At 51.6% G+C, this 20,937-nt stretch overlaps 2 protein-coding genes across 2 annotated transcripts in view; one reads left to right on the top strand and one right to left on the bottom strand.

Moving 5' to 3' along the window:
• Sertad1 (SERTA domain containing 1) overlaps positions 1-20,937 on the top strand; it is a 135,829-nt gene that overhangs the window by 60,330 nt on the left and 54,562 nt on the right. The window lies entirely within an intron of this gene.
• Positions 1-20,937, bottom strand: part of Sptbn4 (spectrin beta, non-erythrocytic 4) — a 78,967-nt gene that overhangs the window by 43,127 nt on the left and 14,903 nt on the right. The window contains exons 6-16 of the mRNA XM_051206947.1: positions 20,350-20,430; positions 18,537-18,652; positions 13,567-13,679; positions 13,194-13,381; positions 13,002-13,119; positions 12,623-12,781; positions 11,373-11,675; positions 9,791-9,941; positions 5,449-6,382; positions 3,951-4,088; positions 426-1,176 (exon numbers count right to left, since the gene is read on the bottom strand). Coding sequence (XP_051062904.1) covers positions 426-1,176; positions 3,951-4,088; positions 5,449-6,382; positions 9,791-9,941; positions 11,373-11,675; positions 12,623-12,781; positions 13,002-13,119; positions 13,194-13,381; positions 13,567-13,679; positions 18,537-18,652; positions 20,350-20,430 — 3,052 coding nt within the window. The remainder of the gene's footprint in view (positions 1-425; positions 1,177-3,950; positions 4,089-5,448; positions 6,383-9,790; positions 9,942-11,372; positions 11,676-12,622; positions 12,782-13,001; positions 13,120-13,193; positions 13,382-13,566; positions 13,680-18,536; positions 18,653-20,349; positions 20,431-20,937) is intronic.

Raw genomic sequence — 20,937 nt, 5'->3', positions numbered from 1 at the left:
ACAAATCTTTTTAAAAATTAAAATTGGCCACTTATGGTGCTGCACGCTCTCAATCCCAGCACTCAGGAAGCAAAGGCAGAAAGATCTCTGTAAGTTTGAGGCCAGCCTGGTCTACATAGTGAGATCCAGAACAGCCAAGACTACATACAAGACTCTATCTCAATAATAAAGAAAGAAAGAAATAACAAAACTACCAACTCCATAAACTCACCACTCAGCACAACCTTTAAATTCTGTCACGCCTGCCCTCACTGTCACAGTCCAAAACTCAATTTTCCCGATAACTACTTCTCCCTTCATTCCCTACCCCATCTCGAATAAAATAGAAATCCAGGAGACCCGGGAAACACATCTAAGCTCATCCGCATCCCACCCCCACCTGCGGCAGCCCCGAACCCGCACCCCAGCGCACCGCCAGCGGGCACCTGGTTGCGCAGCACCGCGAGCGCCTGGCACAGGTCTCTCAAGAAGAGCTGATAGACGTGCGCCTGGACCAGCGCCTCCCTGCGCTCCTCCCACAAGCCGAGCAGTTTGTGCCAGCCAACTTCGAGGTGGGGCAGCCACTCGTCTAGCGCCAGACCGGGGCCCAGTTCCGCGCCATCAGACGCCAGCAGCGCCTCGCTGGCAGCCACGATGCGCGTGTAGTCCTCCTCGCGCTGGTCCACCTCTTCCTTGAGCGCGGCGTGGCGCGCCAGCAGCGTGTCCGCCTCCTCCAGGCTGCGCGGCAGCGGCCCCTCGACGGCGCCCGCCGCCTCCTGCGCCCGCACGAGCCAATCCAGGAAAGTGTCCAGATCGCGCAGGAAACGCTGCAGGCGACCGGCCGCCGCCACCGCCTCGCCACAAGCCTGAGCCGCTCCGGCCAGCGCGCCCCACTCGGCTCCCAGCTCCTGGGCGCCCTGGTGCAGGCGCTTAGCCTGTGCCGGGAAGCGCTCCGCCAGCAGCGCCGCCTCCTCCAGCAGCGCCTCCTGTCGCGGCTCCAGCGCCTGCAGGGCCGCCTCCAGGCCACTCAGGCGCCACTGCAGGGCTCCACCCGCCCGGGGCGCGCTCTCCACCGCGCGGCGCTTCTCGCGCACCTGGGCACGCACCTCGGCCACCTCCAGCACGTGGTTCTCCACCAGCAGCACGGCGCTCATCTCTTCTTTGCGCTGTTCCACCAGCTCCACGATGCGGTTCCACCTGTCCAGGGGCGGGAAAGAGGGTGATCTGACACGTGGAGGCCCAGGTGACCAGAGTAAAATCCAGCCTTGACCTCTAGGACGCCTCGGGACCCGGGAGAGCGCGGGTTTGTGCTTGGATAAATAGGACCCCACCCTGGACAGTGCTTAGAGTGGCTGCTCTCAATGTATTGCTCGAGCTCCATCAAATTGTCTTCATAATAATATTAGAACCCTGTTTGTCATTTCATTCTCCTTCAGAGGCCACATATTAGCGACCGAAGGCAGAAAGCAGCTCAGACAACCCAGAGAATCACAGCTGTGTGGAGTGATGCGTGCCTATAATCTTAGCACTCCAGGGGCTGAGGCAAGAGGATTGTCTTGAGTACAAGGCTAGCCTTGGCTATATACACAAGAGGACAAGAAAGAGAAAGAAAGAGCGCGGTTCACAATGCTGCTCTTCCCACTGTTTTCTATTATGAAAAGTCTGGAATGAAGAAGCTCTTGCTTCATTCAGCACTTGCTTAGCATGTGACAGGTCCTGGATCCCATTCTCAGCACCATGAAAAAAGAGTTAATTGTGCCAACATATCACAGGCCCTTTGTTTATTCAGATTTGATTCTTACAACTGTGTGGTGTGTGTGTGTGTGTGTGCGCGCGCGTGCGCGCTTCTGTACACACGTTTGCGTGTGTGTCCCGGTGCACGTACGCATGAGTTAGCCTGCAGAGGTTAGAGGTTGACGTCACTGTCTTCCTTAATGTCTCTCTGTTTTATCTCCCGAGGCAGGGTCTTTCAGTGCACCTGTAGCTCTCCAATTCCGGCTACTGGCTAGTCCAGCTAGTCAGCTTGCTTGCAACCTCCACCCCCTCCCCATCCCAGGAATCCTTAGCTCCACCTCTCAAGCGCCCAGAGGACAGGAGGCTGCCAATCCTGCTCTGGCCCTCACACTTGTAAAATAAAATAGATGAGGTTTTTGCTTGATCGTTTTTTTTTAGAATTGGGGAGGGGTCTGTGTTCATTTCGTCTGTACATTTGTATGTGCACCAAGCACCAATCACGTGCTCACGGAAGTCAGAAGAGGGTGTTGGGTCCCCTCGAACTGGAGTTACAGAGGGTTGTAAGCCCCCATATGAGTGCTGGGAACTGAACCTGGATGCTTTACAAGAGCAGTCTTAACTGCTGAGCCATCTCTCCACTCCACCCCATCCATCCCTTTTTAGGTGGGTTCTGAAACTAGACGGCTGACCTGAAACTTGTGTTCCTACTGCTTTCAGTCTGCTGAGTGGTGGGATTGGATGCAGGTATGCCTCTGGTTTTTTTGAGGCAGGATCTTGCCAAGTTGCCAAGGCTGGCCCTGAACCCCTGAACCCCTGGGCTCTACTGCCTCCTTCCTTAGCTGTCTATGCACTACCTGAGCCTGACTGGGCTTCAGTTTGAAGACCTGTGCTCCATGCCTCAGTTCTCTCCACGCCGGCAGGACTGCTAGTATATAGTGTTTCCAGAGGAAAGATGTTGACTTGCTGTTTGTTCTGAAACAATACTAAATCCTGGGGCTAAAAGATATCCCCGAACTAGGGAGGCAGAAGCAGTGGGTCTCTGTGAGTTCAAGGCCAGCCTGGTCTACAGAGTGAGTTCCAGGACAGTAAGAGCTGCTACACAGAGAAACCCTGTCTCAAAAAAAAAAAAAAAAGAAAGAAAGAAAGAAAGAAAGAAAGGAAAAAAGAAAGAAAGAAAGAAAAAAGAAAGAAAGAAAGAAAGGAGAAGAAAAAAAGCAAGGCTTAGGGAGTAAGTAAGAACTTGAGTTCTGTTCCTGGGACCCACATGATGGTAGGAGACAACTGACTACTGAAATTGTCTTCTGACCTCCAGAGAGACAGAGAGAGAGAGAGAGAGAGAGAGAGAGAGAGAGAGAGAGAGAGAGGAAGGAAGAAGGAAAATGTAAATTTAAAATGTTTAAATTCTGGAAGTGGCAAGCTGGCTATGAGGCACACATCTTAATTCCAGCACTTGGGAGGCAGAGGCAGGTGGATCTCTGTGAGTTCAAGGCCAGCCCGGTATACATAGTAAATTCCAGGACAGCCGGTGCTACATAGTGAGACCCTGACTCGGATGGATGGATGGATAGATGGATGGATGTATAAACAGACAGCAAAACACAGAGCCAGGTGTGGTGGCACATGCCTGTAACCTGGGAGATGGAAGCAAGAGGATCAGGAGTTCAAGGTCATCCTCAGCTACACAGTGAGTTCAAGGCCAGCCTGAGCAACAGGAGCCCTTGCCTCAAGAAGCCAAAGTAATAGACAAGTAAATTAGAACCCCAAAATAAGATGAAGTACATGGAAAAGCTCCTGGCCAATCATAGCACCTCATAAACTCTTTCTGAACAAATCAGTAGTCAGCCAATGAGATGGGCTGCACCCTCATATTAGCCCATCACCACCGTGACTGGGTAGGTATTACCTTTCTGCCAAGGTTGCCCTTGAGACAGAAGACATGACTCAGTGGTTAAGAACTTACACAGCTCTCGCAGAGGACCCTAGTTCCATTTCCAGTGCCCACATCCGGCCTGGCGGCCCACAACCCCCTGCAACTCCAGCTCCAGAGGATCTAGTGCCCTCTTCTGGCCTCTATAGGAACTGCACTCAAGTGTGCACCTTTCAAAAAAGGTGTTCTTGATTTAAAAGGTGCTCATTAACACTCCATTCCTGGCTGAAATCACACACCTTTGGCTTTCATGGATAGAGAAGGCACTGGCTGACAGGAAGAAGGACTTTCCCACCCAGGCCCCACCTACCTGCTGTTGAGGTGGTCCTGACAGGAACGCACCTCATCGGAGCTGGGGTGACCCCCTTCCACCAACTCCTGAACTGTGTGGTTCACATCCAGGACCCGGCCCATCAGGCTGTTCATCTCCTGGTCCAGACTTTCAAATCTGCGGAAGAGGATGGAGAAATCAGAGGTCTGGACTCGCAGGAAGCAGCCCACTTCTTTGGTTGTAGATTCCTATGCTATTTCTCAGTTTCCCTTGTGGGAATCTTTCTTTTTTAAATAATGTATTTAACTTTATTTTGTGTGTATTGGTAAGGATGTCAAATCCCCTGGAACTGGAGTTATAGACAGCTGTGAGCTGCCGTGTGGGTGCTGGGAATTGAACTCAGGTCCTCTAGAAGAGCAGCCAGTGCTCTTAACCACTGAGCCATCTCTCCAGCTCCTCCTCTTTCTTTCTTTCTTTCTTTCTTCTGTTTTTCTGCTGCTGCTACTGAAGCGTGGTCACACATGTAGCCCAAGGCTGGCCTGAACTCTCTATGTAGCTGAAGACGGCCCTGAACTCAGGCGTGCATGGCACCCTGAGCAACACAGGCTCTAGTTATTCTACTGGCTGATGAAATGTGAGACTCCAGCCTGGTCCTCTAGACTTCCCATCCTTACATCCATCCTAGCATCCATCCTTACAGTCTGAATGCTTGCCCTCCACAGCTCCATGTCCAACCCCAACCTTTCCCTTTTGAATCTGTCTTCAACGTTATGGCCAGTTATACACATCCTTGATACACCTACTGTGACTCAAACTGCCTTTGCTGTCTCCCTTCCAAATTAGTCCTCCTCTGACTCCCTAGCTCAGGGGCAGCTCCAAATAGCTCCCCAGCCCCTGACCTCCAGACCTGATTCTGGATAACTGCCCCTAGGACATGGTTCCCCCATGATCTGTATCTACTTGACCTCCTGCTCTACTCTCCAACTCAGCAGGCACCATCACCTCCTTCAACCTGCCCTCCATGTATCAGTCCAGGATTGTTGACTAATTTTTGAGGCAGCGTCTTACTGTGTAGTTTTGACTGTCCTGGAACTCACTATGAAGACCAGGCTGGCCTCAAATTCACAGAGCTCTCCCTGCCTCTGCTGGGATTAAAGGTGTGCTCCAGGGTGAGAGCCACCTTAATAGCTAGAGAGATGGCATCGGTGTTAATGGGATTCCCCGGTATGGGCCAGGTTGGAGGGGTCTGACAATATGTGTTCTGTGACTATAAATATCATAACAGCAAATGGTTGTGGGAGGCTCTGTACCCCGAAAACATTTGCTAGGTGTTGCACATCTGTGAACGCATCTCCTGTTCACCACAAGCTTGAGACATAGGCGATGGTGCCTACACTACTTGACACAGAATGTAAGGCAGCCGCAAAGCTGATGAAGGATAAAGCTGGGATTGCCCCCACGTGAACTGTTGACCCAAAGCTTGTGAAATTGGGTGTGTGAGCAAGGGGCCATAGGGGTCTTCCACGTGCGCGCTCACCGGTGCTGTACCACCTCAACGTCGTCGAGGGAATCGGGCACACGCATGGCCAACAGCCACTGCTCTTTCTCGCCGATCCACAGCTCGCACGCATGCACCTCGCCGAACATGCGGTACACAGCGAGCGCGTCCCGCAGCCACTGGCGTCGCAGCGCAGCCACCTCGGTCACCTCGGCAAACAACTGCTCGGCTTCCACCACGCGCACCTGCAGCGCCACCACCAGCGGCCCGGCGCCACTGGCTCCTCCCAGTGCTGCCAGCTGGCGCCGCAGGCCACCCACAGGGCCACGATGGGCTTCCACCTCCCCGGTGAGAGCGCGGTGCTGGCGCGCCAAGCGACGGCTGGACGCCTCATCGTGACCAAAATCGCCGGCCGCTGCCAGGCGGTACGCGTCGCGAAGCCAGTCCAGGAGTCCGTCCAGGTCCGCGCCGAACTGATGCAGAGCCCGCGCCTCCTGTAACCTTCGTTCCCGGCGTGCAGCCGCCTCTTCCAGCCGCTGCCACCGACGCCGAGCGCTCGCCGCGCGCTCCGCCAGGCTGGCCAAGTGCAAGGGCTCGGCGCCCGGACCCACGGAGCCGCCCGCCGCAGCCAGCTCCTCTCCGCGTCGCAACGCCTGCTGCAGCAGCGTCCTGCGGCCGCCCAGTTCGCCCTGCAGGATCTTGTGCTGCGCCAGCAGGCGAGCGGTGCTGGACAGGTCGTGCGCGCCCCCCGCCGTGCCCGCCGCGCCGCCACTGCCGCTCGTGGCCTCTAGGAGGCGCTCTTTGTCCCGCGCCCAGCTCTCCGCCTCCTCCAGCTCCTGCAGCAGCGCCCACAGGCTCCGTGAGGCCTCCAGCTCCGCACGTCGCCTTGCTGCCTGATCCTGCAGCTCCGCCAGACAGCCATGCACGTGGTTCACGCGGTTGCAAATGACCTGAGGATCGCAGGGCTGGTAGCCTGGGGTGGGGGATAAAGAGAGTTTAAGAGCGAGCCCGTGCCACCTGCTCCTGAGGCTTCCTGTGTATCCCGACCTTAGAGCAAGCACTTTCCGTGGATGCTCAGCCTTCTCACTGGCTACCTCAGCCTTCCTTCCGTGGAATGGCACCCACCACCTGTTTAGTCTTTCTGTGGGGTGATGGCTCCCTGGGGGCATCTTCATTAATTGTCGCATTCCACACCATTCCACAGGGCAGAGCCCAGTGAATGGGGTGACTTGCAGCTGATTGATGGATTGCAAGCATTTCCGATCTATATATAATAATGCAAATTCTATTTGCCTGGGGACCGGGCCAAGTGCAACTTCCTTGTCTTTCAGGAGTGTCCAGGAGTCCCTCCCTCCTCTTGCCTGGTCTATTAACGTAGCTGTTTTTGTTGGTTTGGTTTGGTTTAGTTTGTTTTGTTTGAGACAGGGTCTCATTCTATAACTCTGTTCTTTAATTCATTAAATAGAGTAGGCTGGCGTGTGCCACCCTGCCTTTTTTCCTCAAATATTTCGACTTCCTCCTGAGTCCCTAGTTCATAAGCAGAGAAACTGTGGACTTCGTTTAACAGCTCACAGTCAACCTTCTCTGATGGAATGGGTACAGCCTGTATGCAGCCAGTAGTGCGTGCCTGTAATCCCAGTTTGGGAGGTGGATGCAGAGGGATTGCAAGTTCAAAGCCAGCCTGGACTTCATAGCAAGGCTCTGTCTAAAAATTAAAAAGGGACTGGAAAGATGACTCAGCAGTTAAGAGCACTTGTTGCTCTTCCAAAGCCACCTGAGTTGGGTTCCCAGTACCCATATCTGGAGGCTCACGACTTACTGTAACTCCAGATATGCAGGACTCAAATCCCTGTTCTGTCCTCCACGGGCACCCATACTCACCCAGGCACACATGCGCACAAAGAAGTAAAATTAATCTTTAAAAAATATCCTTGAAGAGCAAAAATGTGAACAAAGGAGTCAATATCATGATGGGGAAACCCACAGAATCAGCTGGCCAGAGCTAGTGAGAGATCACTGACTCAGGTCTGTCAAATGGGGAACCTGCATAAGACTGAACTAGACTCCTATAATATAGGTGACAATGGTGTGGCTGGGACAATGTATGAGGCCACTGGCAGTGGGTCCAAGACCTAACTCTAATGCACAAACTGACTTAGTGGAGCCCATTCTATATGGAGAGGTGCCTTGCTCAGCCTACACACAGGAGTATGGAGAGGTACCTGGTCCTGCCTCAAGGAGATGATGGGACAGACTTAATAGACTTCCTAGGGGAGGACTTACCCTCTCTGTGGAACAGAACGGGGCGGGGGGGGTGTGGAGGGAGCGGGAGGAAAGGAGGGAGGGGGAATTGAGATTGGAATGTTAAAAATAAATTTTAAAAATGTAAAAATAAAAATATATCCTTAAAGCCAGGCCAAGCGACCCAGCTATTTAGGAAACTGCCTGGGTTACAAGTGAGTCCAAGGCTAGCCAGCAACTTAGTGAGGCCCTGTGTCACAAAGAAACCCAAAAGGCACAGCTGCAGCCTGGCTGCCTGGGAGCAGCTGGGAGCAAGCCAGTCAGCAGACCGCTGGCCTCAGCCTGGCCAAAGCCCTAGGTCCAGTCCCCAGTACTGAGAATGGGGTGGTATGAATCGATCAAGATCATGTCCTAGATCTGTAGTGTGTCATCACCATGACAACACAATCCTATCCTCAGTGCTATTCCCATCTCAGGGGCTGGGAAGTCACAAGAAGAAGACATTCATCCCTAAGATCCCTAAGACAAGAGAGAGGACCCCAACAGCCTCCTCTCAGGATATGATGTGGGTGATGGGAGTCCGGGTCAAAATCAGGACATGCACCACGATTAGGAAAAAGAAATTCAGTGCTTGCTTTTCTTTGTAGATCCAGCTGGCCTTGAACTCACAGAGATCCACCTGCCTCTGCCTCCCAAGTGCTGGGATTAAAGGCATGCACCACCAGCACCCAATTTTCTCCCTCCCTCCCTTTCTCTCTCTCTTTCTTTCTTCATTTCCTTCCTTCATTCTTTTTTGAGATAGGAAATCTAGTTCCAAATGCCTTGATCCTGTGTAGCCAGGATAACCTTAAACTTCCAATCCCTGTCTCCTAGGCTACCGTCACTCACCACCACACCACCTAGGGCCTCCCGCATGCTAGGCTAGAACTCTATTACTTAGCCACATCCCCAGCCCAAATTCACTCTCAGAAGGCAGCTCATTGCCAGTAAGAGTGATAAATGTTCCCATCACCTTGCAAGCTTTGTGGTCTGGGCTTCAGTTTCCTCATCAAAGAAAAGGCTGCCAGCACTCGGGGCTAACTGACAAACATCAGACAAGTATTGAAACACCATCAAAGAAGCCATTCCCTGACCACAGTGTAGCAGAACAAAATCAAGCAGACTCACCATCACCCATGGGCACAGTCAAAATCAAGGTGGCTGTGCAAGACACGGTGACCCCCACACCTCCTGGGCCAGCCAACGTAAATAACTGCCATTGTTAATACAAAAGCCCCCACCTATACAAATAAGAATGATTGGGCCAGGCAGTGGTAGCGCACTCGGGAGGCAGAGGCGGGCAGATCTCTGTGAGTTCGAGACCATCCTGGTCTACAAAGCCTCACAGAGAAACTCTGTCTCAGAAAGGAAAAAAGAATGATTGGGATTGCTCAGTGGGCAAAAGCACCTCTGCATAGAACCCTGGTTCAGTGCCCAGCACCCTCATGGCAGCTCACATTCATAACTCCAGTTAAAGGGGATCCAATGCCTGCTTCTGACCCCAAGGACACCAGGCCTGTATGAGGTAGGTACACACACACACACACACATAGACACAACACTCATACACATTAAAAATAGATCTCAAAGCAATTGTTTCGAGACAGGGCTTCTCTGTGTAGCCTTGGCTGTCCTGGAACTCTATAGACCAGGCTGGCCTCGAACTCACAGAGATCCACCTGTCTGTGCCTCCCCAGTGCTGGGATTAAAGGCGGGCGCCACCACACCAGGTACACCCTCAGCTTTTTACACATGTGATGTTGTTTTATCTTTTAAGTGACATTAAGTTGTGAAAGGCTTAGCACATTAATGTTCAAAACAAATGAGGTATCTCTGTACAATCGCAAAGCAGGGCAAAATTTGGTGGTCCAACACTCCAGCTGGCATTGGTACTGCCGTGATCTTCCTAACCGAGACCCTAGACTCTACTTAGATGCCCAAGAAACAGGGAGAGCCACCCTCCCTTTTCCTCCCTCCCTCCTCCTCCCTCCCTCTTCCCCCCTCCCACCACCCTCCCTTCCTCCTTCCATCTCTCTGGAGTCCTCCTTGCCTTTATTAGCATCCCCCATGGGAGCCCCCCCACGCCTTTCCCCGGACTCACCCTGCAGCTGAGAGAATCTCAGGGCCGCAGCATTGAGGGCCCCCACCCGCTCACTCTGGGCTGCGATGTCCCCCTCCAGGAGTCCATGCTTCTGAAGCAGATCCTCAGCCTCCACCAGATGCTGCCCACATTCCCGAGACAGCAGCTGAGCCTGCAGGAGACGGCACTGAGCTCACCACTGGCATTGCCCAGAGCCACATCACCTGTCCCCACACCACACCAGCCTTTGCTACAGGACACCCACTGGAGAGAGAAACTCTCATCTCTGCCACGGTCTCCCTGGGTTTGTCATTCCGCATCCTGCATCTCCCAGAATGTTCCCACCTCTCCTTGTCTCCACGGTGCTGGTATAGTTCCTCGCTCTCTCTTCCACCTTCCCTCTTTCTCTCCCCATCCTTCCCTCTTTTTCTCCGTACCCTTCCTTTCTTTACTCTCTCTACCCATCTCTAGTAGATACCTCATCTCCAAACTGATCGATTGATCTCTCTCTCCCCCTCCCTTCCCACCCTGTGGTATATGGGTGTGTGGGGGTGTTCAGGGGTGTTCATATGTGCATGTGTGGAGTGTGTGGTGTGTGTGTGTGTGTGTGAGGTGTGTGTGCAGTGTGGGTGTGTGGGGTGTGGGTGTGTGTGGGTATGGTGTGGGAGGTATGAGGGTGTATATGGTGTGTGTGTGTGGTGTGTGTGCTCTATGGGGTGTGTGGGATGGGGGGACAGGGTGTGGGGGATGTGTGTGTGAGTGTGTGTGGACATGGGGGTGGGGTGGGATGGGGAGATGGAGTGTGTGTAGGTATGATGTGGGGGATGTGGATGTGGGTGTGGGTGATGTGGGGTGCACTCATGCCAAAACATGTGTGTGAAGGTCAAAGGGCAACTCCATGAAGTCAGTTCTCCCCTCCGTGTGTCCCACATCTCCAGGGAGAGTGACTTTTCCTGCTGTACCATCTCAGCCACCCTGCTTTTGTTACGTTTGTTTACTGATGAACTGTGTGTGCACAGGCTCACAATGCTCGTTTGCATGGATGTCAGAGGACCGTTTTTTGGAAGTTGGCTCTCTCCTTCTACCATTCAATCCTGGAGAGTGAATCAGACACCGTTACCTACGGAGACATCTTGCTGGACCTTTGTTTTGTTTTTGTTTTTGTTTTCATGACAGGGTTTCTCTGTAGCTTTGGAGCCTGTCCTGGAACTCAATCTGTAGACCAGGCTGGCCTCGAACTCACAGAGATCCGCCTGCCTCAGCCTCCCGAGGGCTGGGATTAAAGGTGTTTTTGTTTTGACGTTTTTTACTTGAACTCTCCGGGTAGCTAAGGATGACCTTGAAGTCCAGGCTGTTCGCCCCCTGAGTGCTAGGATTATGTGTGTGCACTGCCATACCCAGTTTTATGTGGTGCTGGGTGGGACACAGAGCAGGGAGGCCCTGTGCCGACCGAGCTACATCTCCACCCACCAGGGGCTCCCTCTTCACCTCTCTGTCTTTTCCCTCCCACATCTCTACCTCTGCATCAATCCTCAGGATCTGCATCTCTCCCTGTCCTCCAAACACCTGACCCCCACTCGGAGGCCCCTCATCTGGTCCTCACCTGCATCTCTTCCATCCAGTCCACCATGTAGACCATCTCCTGGAAGACCTTTTGCAGGGCCAGATTCTGTTCCAGCCGGGTCCGCCTGGCACCTACCAGCCCGGTCAGCAGGGCCCACTGGCGAAGGACACTGTCCCGCTGGGCTGCCACTCGCCGAGCATCATAGTAGCCTTCAGCCGCCAGTGCCTGGGCTAGCTCTGCCACGCCCTGAACCCGCTCCTCATAGGCAGCGATGTCTGCTTCAATGGCTTCGTGCTTCTTCATGGCTGCCTCCACTGCTGGTAGCTCATATCCAAAGTTGTCCTGGGCAGTTGCAGGCCACGGACACTTACCATGATGCCTCAGCAGTCCACTTGCTGCACTGGCCCCAAATGACCCTAGAAACTCTCCCTTCATCATCTCAAGAGACCGCACCTACAGCTTCATCCCAGAGACCAGCCCCACCTTCCCACTTAACTTGAACATTGGTCCACCTTTCCCTGTTAGCCTCCAGAGCGATCCCGCCCTACCCGGTGACCCTGGAAATCAGTCCCATTGTTACCCTGGAGACTTGCCTCACCCTAGTCAGTTACCTTAGAAACCAGTCTCATCTTCCCTTGTTACCTTGGAGACCAGTCCCACCCACCTCTAAGTACCCAAGAAATCAACCCTACCTTCTCCTGCTGCCTTGGAAACCAGACTCATCATAGTTTCTCTAGCCAACAGAACACCTTTTCTAGTTGCCCTGGAGATCAGTCCACTCCTTACCTCTGTCACCCTGGAGACTAGCCCCATCCTCCCTGGCTACTCTAGAAACCATCTCACCTTCCCCAGTTACCGGAGACCAGTCTTGTCCTCCTCTGTTGTCTACCTGTGAACTTGTTACCCAGAAAACAGCCCCATCTTTGCACCGTCCTGGAGACTGGGGAGCAGATTTGCCCCACCCCGTTAGTTAGGAGACCCACTCTATCCTCCGGAGTTAACCTGGACACCAGATACAATCTCCATCTTCACTCACTCCAGCTAAACACCCCCCCCTGTGTGTTAAGGGGGCCCTATTCCCCCTCTCTACTTGAGATCAACTGCAGTCTCCTCAAAACCCACACCCATTCCCCTCACCGATCCCTTAGGACTCCCTTCTAATCCTCTTGTCACCTAAAAGGCTAAACCAACCTTCCCCGTTGCTTTGTCTCCATTTTGAGTCACCCTGACCCCCCCCCCAGTGCACCCTATACCGCACCCCCAGCCCCCAGCCAAGCCCAACCCCGTACCTGGGAGACCAGACGCTGGTTCTCGTTTAGCCAGCTCTCCCGCATGGCCACCTTGTGGTCAAATCTTTGAGCCAAGAGTTCCAACTTCTCCTGCCGGATGAGCTCAGCTCTGAGGGCCGCCTCCCGCTCATGCTCTGCCTTCTCCAGGCCGTCCCATGCCTGGAGAAAGACAGAAGGGGTACTTAGATTCCACCAACTGTCCCCTGTTTAACGATCCAGTCTGAGGCCATTCAAGGCACACACAGCACCTTCAAAGAAATTAGAAGAAAAACAAACAAACAACAAAATGTTGCCACCCAATGAAATGCTTTCCTTTGTAAGAGTTGCCATGGTCAGGGTGTCTCTCCACAGCGATAGGAATCCAAACTAAGGCACTCACCTTGTCAATATCCCAGATGCCACAGCCTTCTCGAGGCACAAAGAGGCGCCGGTTGTGGGCGCGCAGTTTGCTCTGGATACTGAAGAGTAGCACCTCCAGGTTCCCCTTCTCCTGAAACCTGAGGAGGCATGAGTTGAGGGTCCCTGTCTTACAGGCCCATCACCACCCCTCCGCTCTGGAGCCGAGTCTCACTTGACGGGCTTCTCCAGCGTACAGTAGGCAGTGAACGCTTGCAGCTGCTGCTGCACCCCACTCAAGGAGTTGGCAAACTTCTGGTTGCTGATGAGGCCCACGGTGCGGTGGATCCAGGCCAGCAGCTCTGCCGCCAGCTCCTCGTAGCGCTCTATGATCTTGTCCACCTCCAACACCTGGTCCAGGACCTGACCCCGCAGAAACGGGAGTGTCCACACAGGAGAAACCTCCAGGTACGAGGTAGGGGGTGTGGTTTGGGTGTAAAGGGAGAGTGGGCTGTCCCGATGGCTCTGGGCATCAGCGTAGAGACTTAATCGCCTAGACCCAGGTCTCCTGAGGTCTCCGCCCTGCCCATTCCTTGGCTCCCTCTTACCTTCCCAATCCGCTTTCCCTCCACAGCTAGCGCCTTCATCTTGGAGAAGTAGTGGTAGAAGGAGACCACATATGTGATGATGGACTTCTCATCTGGAGCCTCCATGTTCACATCTGGCAGGAGAGGGGATTCAGGGAACACGCTGGAGTCTCTGTCTGTGTGACCTTAGGCAAGACAACCTCTCTAGTCCTCAAGTGTTGGTGTTTTCCTTTTTGTTTTTAATTTTTTTTTTTTTTTTAAGTAAAAAGGTTATTTTACCATTTTTTGTATGGGTGTTCTGCCTGTATGTGTGTGCAGTGCTGTTACAGACCAGAAGAGGGCGCCGGATCCCTGGGAGATGCGATTGTAGATGGTTGTGAGGGGTCACGTGGGTGCTGGGAATGAACCTCAGATCTTAGCCTCTGAACCATCTCTCTATTCCTGGTTTTCCTTTACTTTTTGTTTTTTTTTTTGAAGAAGAAGAAGGGAGGGCAATTTCTTTCTTTCTTTTTCCTTTTTGGGAGACAGGATCTTGTTCTGTAGACCAGGCTGGCCTCAGACTCACAGAGATCCACCTGCCTTTGCCTCCCAAGTGCTAAATTTAAACATGTGTGACATCACTGACAAGCTATTTTTTGTGTGTGTGAAAATTTTTAGACTTTACTTTTATTTATATGTATGAGTGTTCTGCCTACATGGTTGTCTACATGTCACATGTGTTGCATAGTGCCCGTGGATGCCAGAAGAGAGCACTGGATACCCTGTGACTGACAGCTGTGAACCACTGCTTAGGAGCTGGGCATAAACCCTGGGTTCTCTGGAAGAACAGTCTATCAGATTTCTTAACTGCTGAGTCATCTCTCCTGTCCCCAACTCTTTCATTTTTAATTTTTAAAATGTATTTTTATTTCATTTTCATTGGTATTCTGCCTGCATGTGTATCTGTGTAAAGTTGTTGGGTCCCTTGGAACTGGAGCTACAGACAGTGTGAGTTTCCACGTGGTTGCTTGGAATTGAACCTGGGTCCTTTGGAAGAGCAGCCAGTGCTCTTAACTGCTGAACCATCCCTCCAGTCCCCCCCCCCATCTTTCTCTCTCTCTCTCTCTTTAGATTTTTTTTATTATGTATACAGTGTTCTGCCTGCATGTTTGCTGCCTGCACATCAGAAGAGGGCACCAGATCTCATTACAGATGGCTATGAGCCACCATGTGGTTGCTGGGAATTGAACTCAGGACCTCTGGAAGAGCAGCCAGTGCTCTTAACCTCTGAGCCATCTCTCCAGCTCCTCCTTTCTTTTTCTTTTCTTCTCCTCTCTCTCCCCCTCTCTCTCTCTGGCTCCAGATGGCCTGGAACTTGATCTGTAGACCAGGGTAGTCTCGAACTCACAGAGATCTGCCTGTGTCTGCCTCTCAAATTCCACCTCCTCAGGATTTTTGCTTTGTTTTTGCTTTTTCATCTGCCTAATGGGGATCTTCTAATTCAGGGCATTAAACAGTGTCTGATACATAACCACAGATAAATTATCTATAATTATTTTTTAACCAATTAAGTTAATTAGTTAATTAATTATGCATAGCGCAGGACTGGTTCTTGCCCTCTACCACGTGGGGCTCTGGGAACGAACTCATGTTCAGCCTCAGTGGCAGCGTCTTTACCAGCTGAGCCGTCTCACTGAACACCATCCTGTCTATGCCTACCACATCCGCCCGTGTGCACACTTTCTTGCTTCCTGGGTACCATTCTGCCTTCTACATGAGTAATTCCTACTCAGAGCTCAGCTCAGAGTTCCTCACACAAGCCTTCAGCCCACCTTTATCTGCAATCCTTAGCTCATTCTCTCTCATAACATTGTGTGTGTGTCCATCTGTCTGTCTGTGTCTATGTGTCTGTGTGTATCTGTGTGTGTGTGTGTGTGTGTGTATGCGTGTATCTGTGTGTGTGTCCATCTGTTTGTGTGTGTCTGTGTCTGTGTGTATCTGTGTGTGTGTGTATGTATATGTGTGTGTGTGTGTATATGTGTGTCTGTCTCAGTGTGTGTGTTCCTACCATTGGCCCTGCTACATTCCCCAGACTTTACAACAGCTTCCCATTTCCTTCTTGGACGGCATCAGGACTTGGGATTAAGTTGTGACTGCATCATTACCTGAGCTCTGTGAATATATCTAGGCCTGTCCTATTCCTCCACAGTCCCTGCCTTGCCCAGCACTCAGTTGCTACTCAAGAAACACCATGTGTATGGCATGCAAGGTTTCACGACAAGGTCTCAGGCTTCAGAGGGAGCATTCGGGTAAATATCAGCTTAACATCTTACTTGCTGTGTGTTCTTAGGAAATGGCTCTGACTTCTCTGAGCCTCAGTTTCTCCCACAGTTACTGGGATGACAATCCCCATCCCCATCCCCCAGGGACATGGGACAATTAGCAAAGAATAAACCAGGTGGGGCAGGGTACACTTATACCCCTAGTTCTCAGGTGGCAGGAGCAGCAAGAGAAGGGACTCAAGGCCAGCCTCGGCTACACAGCAGAAGATCAGCTAGAGCTGCAAAAGACCCTGTCTCCAACAAAAATACAGGGGCTGGAGAGATGGCTCAGTGGTTAGGAGTACTGGCTGCTCTTCCAGAGGTTCTGAGTTCAATTCCAGGCAACCATCTGCAGTGAGATTTGGTGCCCTATTCTGGTGGGCAGGCATACATGCAGACAGAACACTGTATGCATAATAAAGAAATCTTTAAAATAAATAAAATAAAATAAAAACAATAAAAACAATAAAAAAAGAAGAAGAAGAGCTAGGGGGACTAGAGAGAGGGCCTACTGCTCTTGCAGAGGACTGGAGTTCAGTTCCCAACACCACACAGGACAGCTCACAACCGCCTTTAACTCCAGCTCCAGGGAATCCAATGCTCCTAGCTCCATAGGCAGTTGAAAACGTGTTCACATACCCACTCAGACACACACACCCTTAAAAAGGAAAACAAAATCTTCATTCTTAAAGAATAACTACAAATGAGGCACTCGACAAATTCTAATGTTACTTAACATGTATCACACACACACACACACACACACACACACACACACACACACACACACACCCCTATTTGGTTTTGTTTTTGAGACAAGATCTCACTTTGAAGCCTGGGTTAGCTTTCAATTCTCCATCCTCGTGACGTGCCACCACACCCAGCCTCCATTACTGCCTCAGGAGAGTGACAACTACTGAGAGCTATTATGTTCAGGCAGTGAGTGCAGAATACAGCTACCAGAGGCAGCATCTGTTAGGATTCAGGCATTATGCTGGCCTGCCCCCATCACCTGTCAGGATACATTCAGGCAGTGCCCTGGCCAGTACCATGGCTGCTTGTTAGTTACTATATAGTCTGCCCACAGGTACAAAGGTCCCTTTTAAGAGACAAGCTACCACCTTTAGTCCCAGCACTGGGGAGGCAGAGGCAGGCAGATCTCTGTGAGTTCAAGACCAGCCTGGTCTACAAGAGCGAGTTCCAGGACAGGCTCCAAAGCCGCAGAGAAACCCTGTCTCAAAAAACTAAAAACAAAAGAAAACAAAATTATAAAAAGAGTCAAGCTGCGCCCAGTCCCCCTCTTGCTGTTTCTTTGAAGGGGCAAACAGGACTTTTCCTATCTCTTCTCTTTCTCTCTGTCTCTTCCTTCCCTTTCTCTACTCCCTTCCCTTTTCCCTAGTTAAACTTCCCACGTAATCTCTGTCTGCCTGGTGTGTTTTGTCCCTTGCCTGCCACAGGATTCCACGAGGCCCCAGCTCGTGCCATATTTATAGCAGCATTGACTTACTGAGACCGTGTTTACTGCTTTTCAGCATGTGCTGTGTGTGTGGTTGGTTTCAATCGGCGGGTGGCCTGCATGTCTGTGAAGGATGGGCCTAAGTGGTGTAGGAAGACCAGGTCCACTGCTGGAGGCATCATTCCCTACGCAAGAGGGCCTGAACTATCCAAAAGTGGAGAAAATATGTGCGAGTCAGTGAACACACACGTGTTTCTCTCCTCTTTTGAAGGTGGATGTCATGTGACTCGCTGTTGCAAGTTCCTGCTGCCTTCCTCACAGTGACCGGTGTAATAAACCAGTTCTCCTCTAAGTTGCTTTTAATATTTAATTAAAACAACATAAAACTAGGACACAGTGAATGCCTTCTCTGAGCCTTCATCTACAGCTCTTTACAACACAGTCAAAACTGGGCTTAGTGTCGGGCACCCTGTTAGTGCATGCCTATACTACCAGCACTCAGGAGGCAGAGGCAGGCGGATCTCTGTGAGTTCCAGACCAGCCTGGTCTACAGAGTGAGTTCCAGGACAGGCAGGGCTACACAGAGAAACCCTGTCTAGAAAAAAAAAAAAAAAAAAAAAAAAAAAAAAAACAACCTCCAGGGTTGAGAGGCTGGCTTGTGGCTTAGTGGTAGAGCCCCTGCCTAGAATCCCCCAGTGAGGGGCTGGGGTGTGGCTCAGTGGTAGAGCCCCTGCCTAGAATCCCCAAGTGAGGGGCTGGAGGCGTGACTCAATAGCAGAACACCTGCCCTAGTATCTACCTGTGAGGGGTTTAGCCATTCAGTCAGTGGTAGGAGCTGCTGTCTAACAAGTACCATATAATTTGTTCCATGTCATGTACCCAAACAAAACAACAACAAAGGAATGGAGTTAGTCATGTCCTGTTGGGAGCGGAGACACTGTTGAGGATTGGAGCATGCTGGGTTTAAAGGAGGTGCTGGATAGAAAATAGGGGTTGAGGATGGAGGAATCAAGGGTGAAGAGGGAGGGTTCCATTGGGATGAGGAGGGGGTGTGGTGAGGATGGAGGGAAGGATGTGGGCAGGGGAGGGGTTGATGAGATAAGGAAGGGCTGGGGGAGGAGGGGGGCATGGAATGGCCATGGGCTCTGGAGTGGTACTGGGTGAGATGCAGTTATTTTCATAGCGGAGTTGCAGTTGGGAGGGATCCAGAGATAGGGGGACCAGATGGGGCTCACCTTCGGGGTCCAGCAGACGTGTGAGCCCCAGGTGCTGCTCTGCCGTGCGGAAAGCTCTCTGCAGGTTGTAGTTGGCGTTGGACTTGGTGAGTTTGCTGAAGTCCACAAGATCAGGCCTGGGCAGGGGCACAGAGCAGGCAGGCTCCAGGGCCAGTGGGTAAGCAGGTGAAAAGACATCCCTACCTCAGCCCCACCCAGGTGAGGGGCACAACCCAGCCAAAGAGGGAAGATGTGTGTGCTTCAGGACCAAGCAAGCAGGTGCCCGGAGCATGCTTGTCCATCAGGGCATGTGCAAACATGTATTTATATGTGTTTATCACGGGGCCAGGCTGTGTGTACAGACAGGCGGCTCTGTCCACATAAGCTTGCAGCCATGAGCCCACAGGATGCCTTCCTGTGTAAGTCTATAGTATCATCTGACAACAGGAATCTATACAGGCCTGTGTGTATCACGTGGGAACATGTGTACACATGGTGCCCATATGTCGTCTTCTTGGATATATTTGTACACAGTGGTCAGGACAGGTGGACTCTTGATGCCCATGTGTACCTGGGTGCATTCATGTACTTCATTATATCATGGTCAGTCTACGTGTGTTTGTGGCACACGTATGTCTATTGGGTGTATTTACCTTATTTTTTAACCTTTATTTATCAATTCTTCTACCATATGGGTTCTAAAAAATCAAACGCAGGTGGACAGGCTTGGTGTCAAGGGACCTTCTGGTTGTTTGTTGATTTACCTGTTTACTTATTTGGATTTTTTGAGACAGGGTCTCTCTATGTAGCTCCGCTTGTCCTAGAACTTGCTATGTAGACAAGACTGGCTTAAACTCACAGTGATCCACCTACCTGCCCATGCCTCCTAAGTGCTGGGATAAAAGGCGTGTGCCACCATGCCTGGATCTTCCGGTGTGTTTCTATACAGCAATAACATAGTTTTGGGGAGGGGGGTGTACACTTGTGTACACATGTCTGCTTGGGTATGTGTAACTATGCGTATCATATATATTTGTGTATCATTGTGTAGCAGCTAGGGCTTATATATGGGTACACTGCACATATATGTAATCCAGTGTAGTATATATAGCATCCTGTCAGGGCTAGAGTGTGAGGTCAGGAACTAGCCCGCTTGGTCCAGGCCCAGCTCAGTCACATCATATCTGTATCTTTCTGCCTGAGTGCCCCGTTTCTCTGTAGGCTTCCTCAACTGTGAATGGAGATAATAACAGCAAAGACCTGCTGGGGTCAATGAATGTTAAAAGGACTCACGGGGAGCAACGGGGTGGTGTTTGGGACACAGAAGACGCTTTGTAAATGTCACCTGCTGGTAAACGTGATCCAGTCACAGTTTGTGAGTTTCCTTGTGGAGAAGGTGTCCGGATCTCCCCATGCATGTGTCAGAATGGGGACTGTGAGTGCCAGGAAAAAAATGGGCACTGGCTCTGGCCACACCGGAACAAATTCCTCCCAGACTCTAGGCTGGAAGTTTCCCCGATCTATCATTTGGAAACTTGTGGTGTGGGTGTCGCATTTTTCTGGACACTCAAACCTGAGCCTGTTTAGCAGTAGGCCCTGGCATGCAAGTGTGCAGGAATTCAGGATGCAGGACTCTGGGGGGATTACAGGCACAGTGTATACTTCAGAGTGGACAGTCCACCATGGATGGGTCCGCCATCAGGCCTGTGCATGTCTACAGGCCTCCCACATGCTCTACCACGGAGCCACACTTCCAGCCCCTCAGTGATAACTAAATACGAGGCAGTCTAGGTGTCCACTCATGTGCCAACTTGACACAAGGGCAAGGAGGTACCTGTGACGGTGAATGAGGGCATTGAAGGCCAGGCCATCTCTCCAGCTGGTGGTGAAATTCTGGATGTTTACCTCAGGGTAACTGGGTGTGGGAAAAATGAAGACAGAGGCAGACATGAATCGAGAGGGAAGTTACAAAGAGAGAGGTGGATATTTGATGGGTATAGGAAGACCAAGGGATGGATGATGGATGGGTGGGTGGGTGGGTGGGTGGGTAGATGGACAGATGGATGGATGGGTGGATGGGTGAATGGGTGGATGGATGATGGATGGACAGATGGGTGGATGATGGATGGGTGGGTGGATGGATGAATGGGTGGGTGGATGATGGATGGGGGGTGGGTGGGTAGATGGACAGATGGATGGATGGGTGGATGGGTGGATGGATGGATGGGTGGATGGGTGGGTGGATGATGGATGAATGGATGGGTGGGTGGATGGATGGGTGGATGATGGATGGGTGGATGGATGATGGATGGGTGGATGATGGATGGGTGGATGGATGATGGATGGGTGGGTGGATGATGGATGGGTGGGTGGATGATGGATGATGGATGGGTGGATGGATGGATGGATGATGGATGGGTGG

The sequence above is a fragment of the Phodopus roborovskii genome, unplaced genomic scaffold, assembly GCF_943737965.1.
Source record: "Phodopus roborovskii unplaced genomic scaffold, PHOROB, whole genome shotgun sequence".
Taxonomy (NCBI): Eukaryota; Metazoa; Chordata; class Mammalia; order Rodentia; family Cricetidae; genus Phodopus; species Phodopus roborovskii.
Note: the sequence above shows the minus strand (reverse complement) of the source record. Positions and strands in the feature narration are given on the sequence as shown.